This window comes from Benincasa hispida, chromosome 9, assembly GCF_009727055.1.
Source record: "Benincasa hispida cultivar B227 chromosome 9, ASM972705v1, whole genome shotgun sequence".
Lineage (NCBI taxonomy): Eukaryota > Viridiplantae > Streptophyta > Magnoliopsida > Cucurbitales > Cucurbitaceae > Benincasa > Benincasa hispida.
Window position 1 is genome coordinate 13,900,918 of NC_052357.1, and position 9,241 is coordinate 13,910,158.

General features: G+C 32.4%; 1 protein-coding gene across 2 annotated transcripts; it reads left to right on the forward strand.

Moving 5' to 3' along the window:
* The first annotated feature begins 4,980 nt into the window (after window positions 1-4,980).
* LOC120085033 (cytokinin riboside 5'-monophosphate phosphoribohydrolase LOG1-like) lies at window positions 4,981-7,568 on the forward strand. Of its 2 annotated transcripts, none has more exons than XM_039040859.1 (7): window positions 4,981-5,530; window positions 5,671-5,768; window positions 5,876-5,906; window positions 5,989-6,088; window positions 6,217-6,287; window positions 6,504-6,669; window positions 6,784-7,568. In XM_039040859.1, exons 1-7 carry the CDS (start codon window positions 5,396-5,398, stop codon window positions 6,801-6,803), a joined length of 621 nt encoding a protein of 206 aa, XP_038896787.1. In that variant the 5' UTR covers window positions 4,981-5,395; the 3' UTR covers window positions 6,804-7,568. The 2 variants fall into 2 exon arrangements, with proteins under 2 accessions (XP_038896787.1, XP_038896786.1); XM_039040858.1 differs by having other exon boundaries at window positions 4,990-5,530; window positions 6,504-6,647.
* The last annotated feature ends 1,673 nt before the right edge of the window (window positions 7,569-9,241 follow it).

The window sequence follows — 9,241 nt, forward strand, 5'->3', positions numbered from 1 at the left end:
CGTGGTCCAATCTTATACAAACTCTTTGTATAGGATACCCTTGCTTGCATGTTTCCACATGAATGATCAGGATCAAATCATTTGTGGCACTTTACAACACTTGTAACATCTAAAAAGTGAGTCGTATCCGTAGTGTCATCAGGATAAGGTACCCACCTTATCCATCTACTACAAACCATTTAGGTTATCATTTAAACAAGATCGACTTGTATGTCTCTACATACTTATTTAAATTACATAAAATAACCTCAGATCTTAGTTTATTAGATTGAGTATATGCTTATAAAATAACACTTATTTTATTAATAACAATATATTTATACAGAGTTTACAAACTACGAGATTACAAGGAGATTTAGGATACCATTCCCAACAAAATAGAGGGTTAATTGACATTATTTTTAAAAATTGGGTCATTTGACATTATTTTTAAAAATTGGGTCATTTGACTTTATTTTTAAAAATTGGGTCATTTGACTTTATTTTTAAAAATTGGGTCATTTGACATTTTGGGCTCAAAAAACGGGTCACCAGTATAAATTTTCCAATCTATTAATAAACTTTATCGCTAATAGACTCTTATCAGTGAACCTAGTACTGATAAACTTCTATTAGTAATAGATTGTGAGAGCTAAATCTAAATGTTATTATATTTGTATGTTATTTTGCATTGTGTTATTTATATCTACTAATATTTTGGATATGATTGTTTTATTTGCAATTGCCTCTAAAATAAATGGAGGTATGAATATTGGAACCTTCTACCTAAAAAGAGATTGTAATTATTAATAATTGCTATGCTCGCTTTAGCCCTAAATAAATGAATCATATATATATATTTCAAGATGAATTGTATTAATTAAGAATAAATTGAGGCCACGTTTACACCAATTGAAAAGTAATCTATCAATGGTAATGTAAAAAGGGGGCCCAATTGATTACTTTTATTATTGTTTACCTACTCTCCGTAAATCGCAATAAGATGTGTAGTCCACCTTGAAATTTGAATTAAATCGTGTAATCTGATTGAAGAATAAAAGGTGTTCAATCAAATTGCAGTTAAAAATTACTTGGGACCCACTACCTTTATCACTATCATTATCATTATCGTTATCGGTATAGATATGGTTACTATAACAGTATGAAAATTATGATTTTGCTACATTTATTGTTATTGTTATCATTACCGTTACTATTACCGTTAGAGTCAAACAGTAACGATAACGGTTTCGATAACAACAAAATGTGACAGATTCATAATTCTAAGTAATGCGATAAAAAAAAAAACAATTCAATTGTGTTTGCAATTCAGGCCTATTATGATTTATTCATCAATGAAATCTTATTCTAATTACACCAATTTTTATTACAGTTTGTCAAATGTGGCCTGAATAAAGAAAGAGGGGTTTGTCTTTCAAATGGTTTGTTATAGATTTTTAACAAAGAAAATCATTTACTTAGAACTTATATGAGTGAATTCAATATTAATTACAGATTCAAGATTAAATAATTTATTTTTTTATAAAATAATTGAGTAGATAAACAAAAAGTTTGATTTCATGATTAAGTAGTTAAAATCACTTATGTCTCATGTCAATCTGAACATAGTTCAGTTAATTTTAGACATATATTATTAACCATGAGAAAGTTTGAATTTTCCATATTAGTTTATGTGCTTTTCAACTCTTATTATTTTAATCATTATACTTTTAAAACAACTTGTACTTCAAAAAAAAATTGTTTTAATCCCTTAATTTTATTTTTAATCCCATCTTCGTGGTCACAATTTCAACATGACACCACACTCAATAAATTTACTGAAATGTAGTCATAACCATATGAGTTAAATACTTTCTAATGTATAGAATTTGAGCTAAAATTTTGCTTAAAATTGGACCAAAATAATTAATGTTTAAAAGGATATGTACCAAATGAACCTTTCTTAAATATAGGAACTATAATGCACAAAAATTAGAAGTGGAATGATTAAAATAGATATTTTGAAGTTACAAATAACTAAAACTAAAATTAAATATATAACCCAAAATAATGTGTTACATCCACAAATGAGATGTGACTAATGATTGCTTCATGAAAGGAAGGAAAAAAAAAAAGTATACATACCATGAGTGAAGTCTCATTTATATTGAATCGAAACATTTTAAAGTGAGCATAGTCAACTTCCATCAGAATATATTTGTAACTAAGGTCAATTAATACTTACATTATATATATGTATTTTTTTGTACTATATCTGTTAATATTTTTTTTTCGTTTGATGGCTATATTTGCAAATATTAGATCATGCAAAACTGCACAGAAAATTTATGTAATGGGCTCAATAGCCCATAATAATGGTTGGGATGGACCAGCCCAAGGAATTTTGGCTTTCACCGAAACAAAACGTGTTAAATTGTTGATGGGACAGAAAGGTAGAGAATGGTTCTCTGTGTTCGGCTTTTTGTAATAAAGGACTCTCCTTTTTCTTTTTCTTTTCTTTTTTTAAGAGAGATTGTATTTTTCTCTCTTCATAATAATTAACAAAATCTTCAATTTATATTTAATAAATTTTTAACCGCTAAAATTCCGTAGCTTTTAATTTTACTTCTAATCAATCTTGAAAAAAGTATAATGAATTCTCAACATATTCTCTTTTTTTTTTTTTTCAAAAGATATTGTAATTAAAGTATGACATGAGGAATTGAATCTCTAATCTTAAGATCGATGGTACGAGTACTATGTCAGTTGAACTACACTCATATTAATAATTATCAACATATTTGACATTAATTAGAAAAAAAAAAGACAAATGTTTAAATACTTTATATAAGTTATAATGTACATTCATAATTTAGCATTTTTAGTAAAAGAAATGACTCTCTCTCAGTCTCTCTCTAGTCTTTGTTTATTATTTATGATAAATGACTCTCTCTTTTTTGTGAGAATGGAGAAATGATATTTTGTTTTTTTTTATCAAACAACTTGTTTTTCTATGTAGTTATTTATCATGATACAAAAAGACACATGTAGTAGTTTGTCAATAGTGGAATTTTTACTATATTTATAAATATTTTGATTCATTTTCCTATGAAAAGAACCTATTACTTATTTGTGTAGAAATAGCTTGAATACGTTTTCTTATCTTTCTTTTCACAACCTTTACCAGGAAAACCAATATCTTAACTCTGATCTCCTTGGGTTAATTACAACTTTATTATGATTATGAGTTTCAATGACCTTTATCTGGTTGCTCCTTTGTTTTTGGTTGGTGCCCAATTTCACACATTAAATCTACAAAAGGAAAGAAAAAGATTATGAAACAATATATCTAAATAGATATATCTGCCTTCCTCCTCTCACTCATGAGAAAAGGGTGGATGTGATGAGAGAGAAGAATCTAACTATGGCTCCTCAAGATCCCAATTCATTAAATACATGTTTTTTCTTTTTGTTGAAATGTTGAAATACCTTGAAAATTTGTTTGTTGGCGCTTTAAACAACTAAGTACGGGAGTCTTGCTGACCGGTCAATGAACTAGGGTCTACGGTAGTGTGCCTTGGTGGGGGCTTCCAAAACCTATTCAGAATCCGTATTTAGCATATTTACTTTTTTGTAGTTACTTACGATTATGATCTTATGATTTAGAGTAGTGCGTTATATAAACTCTCTAACCTTAGAGGAGTTGTTGGTGTATTTGGAAAATATTTTCTCTAATCATACTGTTCTTCCTCTACCCTGTGGACATAATGAACCACGTATATTTGTGTATTGATTTTTTTCTACGTTTTTATATTATTTAAATTGTCGATTTCGTAACATGGAATGATTGGCTTCAAAGAGGGAGAAGGAGCCTCAACCATGTGATATTGGTGGTAAGATCAATAGCCTAAAGATATTTGGAGTTGAAATCAAAAGAAAGAGAGAAAAAGAGAATCCACATTGTGTTTTTGGTTGGCCAAGTTGTTTTCTTTTAATAGTTCTAGCCATATCCAGTTCCATCAGCATCTTTATCTACCTCTCTCTCTGAGCTTTTTCAATTGCAAAAGGTTGTAAATGGACAAGAACTATAACATGATAACAAGAAATTAGAAAGAAAAGTTCCTGACAAGACAACAGCCCAAGTATTATTCAGAGCCTTGTAATTGAAGAGTCAAACTAATAAACTATAAGACATGAATATTAGTCTGTGTCAAATACAATAGGAAGATCAAAAGAGAATCCCCAACCAATATTCGAAGTTTTGGCTTAGACTTTGCAAACATTAAAAAAAGAAAGGGGGAAAACCACTATTGAAAGTTGGCATAAGCCTCATGGGGTTCAAATCCCAATATTTGATACAAATAATTATATCTACGACCATAAAATATAAAACAAATTGAGGTTGTTTGAAGAGCTGGAATGTAATTAGAATTATTGAGAATTAGAAGAATATTGAAAAGCATGAGTAATCGAAGACGGAACGAAAATGAGATTGTGATACGTGAAAACAATAAAAAAAGGATTAGATTAAAAACTGCCGGAATGGAATGAGTTTTATATTATAAACTGGGCTCAAAATGCTCAATCTATATATGAGTTTTTTTATTACATTTCATTACAGCCCCATCCTATTATGGGCCACCAAACAACCCCATATTGTTTAATCAAATAGTCTAACCTAGTTATCTTTCTATTGCTCCATAAAAAATTGACTTATAATTTATTTTCATAGGCCTAACAACCATTCATAATATATTAGTGTTTTGCTGTTCACCCCAGGACCATTTATGAATATTAGGTGAAATGACATAGTGCAAAGAAGTGTGATTTTCCCTTTTAATCTTAACATAATCAAATCATTCAAAAGGTCAGATGAAGATGAACCAAGATGCAGATAATAATAAATTGACAATAAAAGGCTTGACCTCTAATATAAAGAATTGAATCAATTGCATCATAAATGAATGATTCTCCCTTAATTTTCATCTCTAATTAGTTTGATATTTCCCTTTGTGAAAAAAAATGCAATAGGTCTGAGGATTCCACAGACCTATATATAAAGCTTAGGACAGAGAATGGGCAATTAAGTTGAGCCCCATCATGTAATGAGAGAGATGAGGGGAGACCAGAGGACAACAAAATGATAAAAGCAAGGTGTTAGTCAGAGGCAGATGAACAGAAAAGGAAAGAGAATGGGTTTGAGTTCATTGCCATGAATCCCAATTTCCACAAGGATTTGAAGAGTGGGCTGCTTTTTGTTGGTGTTGAGAAGAAAAAAGGATGAGCAAATGAAGATGTGCTGCTCATGTTAAAGCAGACAAGATTTTGAATGAAAAAGAGTAAGCTTGCAAATTCAAAGGTTGTCTCCTAATTCTCTGTGTGTGTGTGTGTGTGTGTGTGTGTGTGTGTGTGGAGAATGGAGGGAACAGGGCTGTCTTCAACAAGTGAACAGAAATTGGGAAGGTTCAAAAGGGTGTGTGTATTCTGTGGCAGCAAAGCTGGATACAAGTCTACATATGCTGAAGCCACAATTGAGCTTGGTAAAATACTGGTAATATAGAAGATATCAATCAATAGGTCAAATTGAAATTAGTATTTATTCTATATCTGTTTCCTCTTCTCATTCTTCCTTAACTTGTAACATTTTCCCACAAAAGTTGTAAGTTCTAATTCTTTTTTCCTGTGTATCAGGTTGAGAAAAAAATTGACTTGGTTTATGGGGGAGGAAGTGTGGGCCTAATGGGTTTGATTTCTAAAACTGTGTTTTCTGGAGGCAGCCATGTTCTTGGGTATGCTGCAGCCTTTGCTCCAAAATTTGTGGCTTCTATACAAATTTACATTTCTGTTTAAGTATCATGTTGTTGATTAATCTTGTTGTTTCATTCATGATGTATAGAGTGATTCCCAAGGCACTTCTGCCTCATGAGGTACCTCTTCTGCAAGCTTCCTTTCTTGGTCTATGGAATGTAAGATGGTTTTTGGGTTAAATTAATGAAATCCCACTTGCAGATATCAGGAGAAACTGTCGGCCAAGTGAAAACTGTGGCAGATATGCACCAAAGGAAGTCAGAAATGGCCAAACATGCTGATGCATTTGTAGCACTGCCAGGTTATAATAAGAACTATAAGATTGTGTGTCTGTGTGTGTGTGTTTATTATGCAAAGCGCTTTGTTTTATTTACTTCACTAGCAGAAACTTGACAACTTTGATGAAAAATTCAAAATCCATTGGACTAGGTGGCTATGGAACTATGGAAGAATTACTAGAGATGATAACTTGGGCTCAGCTAGGAATTCATGACAAGCCAGTAAGATAAGAATTTGCATCGACAACTTTCTGGAAAAAAGAGTATCTAAAACAATATGATGGATTTTTCAGTATCTCCCTACTTTATTTCCTTGGTTTATTCAAAATTTCAAAAGTATTCTTGAAACCCACAAATAAAAAGCAGCAAACAGCAATGTTGTCAAAGTAGTTTATTGTTAACTTGACCATTCATTGGTTTTGAAAAATGTGTAATCAGGTAGGATTGCTAAATGTGGATGGATACTATGACAGCTTGCTTGCCTTATTTGACAAAGGAGTGGAGGAAGGCTTCATAGACAATTCAGCCAGGAAAATAGTGGTAATAGCAAACATGGCAGATGAACTGATAAAAAGAATGGAGGTAGGAAGGGGGGAAAAAGAAGGTGCTTTGTTAGAGGCTGCTGAATTATTGGTGGAAAACATATTTTTGTTTGAAAAAAGGTAAGAAAAGAAGGTGATTACTGATTAGTCATTGAATTTTTGGTTCTATTTTACAGGAGTATGTGGCTGTCCATGACAAGGTTGCACCCAGACAAAGATGGGAAGTGGACCAATTATCAGAGTCTACTCAAAGTGGGCAATCCATGAGATCTTAGATCTCAATCACCATCCCTCCATTTGTCTAAAAATCTGCTCTTGTGTGTTCAAATTTGATCAATGAGATTGCCAAAAGATAGACCAAATCTCTCTCTTTCTGTCTATCTTTCTCTCAAGATCCTAAATCCTGATCAATTATTTGTATATCCTTAAAGACGACCTGTATTAAATTCCACTAAAATCAATGGAATAGTAAGATCTTTCCCTCTCATGAGGCCATTGACTAAATTAAAAAAAGGGGCAAGGGGAAACAAGCCCTACAAGCTGAGTGGTATAAAATAGGTGGGCAAAAGGCAAAGAAAGAGAAGATGACACTTTTGTAGGGTAGGGTTGCAAAAAGAAGAGACCCTCCAACTTGCCCCATTGTACCAATGGTGCAGCAAAATTCATTATTACATTGTGATGTGTGGATTGCAGTATTTTGTATTTTGGGTCTTTATTCACTGAGGTTCTGTGAACTGGGACCCCCCCAGCAGAGTGACCTGTTTGTTTCCTAGTGGCTTCTCTTCTCCATAATTCCTACGAATTAATATATTTATTGGACAACCTCTTCCTACTCCATGCAGTTAAGAACAAATAGGGTGTGTTGGGTGGTTCTGCGATGTGATTATAATATAATGTAATAAAAAATCTACGTTTGGATTGAGCGTTTTGAGTTTGATTTGTAATACAAAACTCTTTTTGTTCCGATAGTTTTCAATTTAATCCTCTTTCTCATCGTTTTCATGCTTCACGATCTCATTTTCGTTTCGTCTTCGATTATTCACGCTTTCTAACAACCATCCGATTTCCAACAATCCTAATTATATTCCAACTCTCCAAACACACCCATAATATTCTAGAATTTTATTAGTAAGGTAGGCTGAAAAGTGAAATGAGACTGATTTCCATCAGCTCTGGAAGGAAATTTCTTATTCCAACTACCCATGAGGGCCCCCTAAGCCAATAATTCTCTCTGCTTTTAGTATTTTAAATGTTTTTTAAATTGGTTAACTCCTTTGTAGTAGTTATCAAGAAGACGCACAAACACACTCACACAGAATATTCCAATAGTGGGAAAAAGTACATGGACAAGGCCTTGCCTAGGTGTAGGACAGCAGGAAGAAATACTAATTTACTGGAGAAAATTATTCATCTCATATGCAATTTTGATTTGAATAATTGTACTCTTAAAAATCAGAACTTTCAATGGTCACATAAAATTACTAAACTAACTGTTCAAAAGTTAAAATCATATGGTCTTGATTTTTCAATTGATTCATTTAAGTTCTAAATGGAAGGATCCAAAATCCCATCCCCGACTCCTATTACGTAATTTACGTTACATAGTTAATGGATGTGATGGCTTACGTTGAGGCTAAATACAGGTCCATTCGCTATCAGGCCTCTACAGTACACAACTGGTCATTAGAAGCACTTCTGATGAACCATTGAAGGCCCATTTTCATCATAGTCTGCCTTGGCAACCTTGACAAGTATAGCACCAATCCATGCTGAATACAAGGACAAATTCTCTGGCATGTATTCTGGAGCCTGTAAAAAGAAAAGGCCGTTACCACGTAATCAATCCAAGTAAACATGTCCAGTTCCTTACAGCAAAGACAACACAAATTCAGATTGTTAAGTAAAACATGAATCACTTCCTTCTATTTTGTTACGAATTATATTACCTTCACAACAACAGGACGAACAGCAGATGAACAAAGACTTGTGGCTGGAACAATGCCTCACCAACAGTATATCTCTCTTCCAATCGTTATTACTTAAACATCAATAGCCAAACGTGATATAGGGAGGTCTAATTTACAAAGATCACAATGAATGCTTCACGTAGTTGAGGATTAATTGCACTGCAAAGGATAGAGGAAACCAGAAGTCTAGAAAGCAATTTCAAAGACGAGAATAAACTACTTCTACTTGATGTAAATGTATTGGCAAGATAGGCAAACCAGACAACAGATAGGCAAGATCATTAAAATAACAGGTTTAAGAAGCTGAAAGTGTTTCAAAATCATGTATGTACTCATTTCAAATATTGGGTTATTATGAGAGCAAAATGGATAATATTTCTGAAGAAGTTTGACTCAAATACCTCAGATTCTTCAGTTTGTTTATAACTAACCTTTCTTTGTAATGATTAGCTGGATATCATTATAAATACTACTGATTTCGAATTCAAAAATAGAGAGTTATCATCTTTTCTTAGTTTTCTTGCAAACTAAAATCTGTAAGCAATCTTCAGTTAGTAAAAAGATTTCATATCTTCCCGTGGACATAGGCAACCTTGCCGAATCACGTAAATCACTGTGTCTCTTTCTTCTTCCTTATCTTTCTTGTTTCAATCGAGTAATACTTCGC

Bases quoted from the DNA above. Each gene is read 5' to 3' on its own strand.
- LOC120085033 (XM_039040858.1), top strand. From the start codon at position 5,396: ATGGAGGGAACAGGGCTGTCTTCAACAAGTGAACAGAAATTGGGAAGG. The intron at 5,531-5,670 runs GTAATATAGAAG...CCTGTGTATCAG, and splicing joins TTGAGCTTGGTAAAATACTG to GTTGAGAAAAAAATTGACTT. The intron at 6,288-6,503 runs GTAAGATAAGAA...ATGTGTAATCAG, and splicing joins TAGGAATTCATGACAAGCCA to GTAGGATTGCTAAATGTGGA.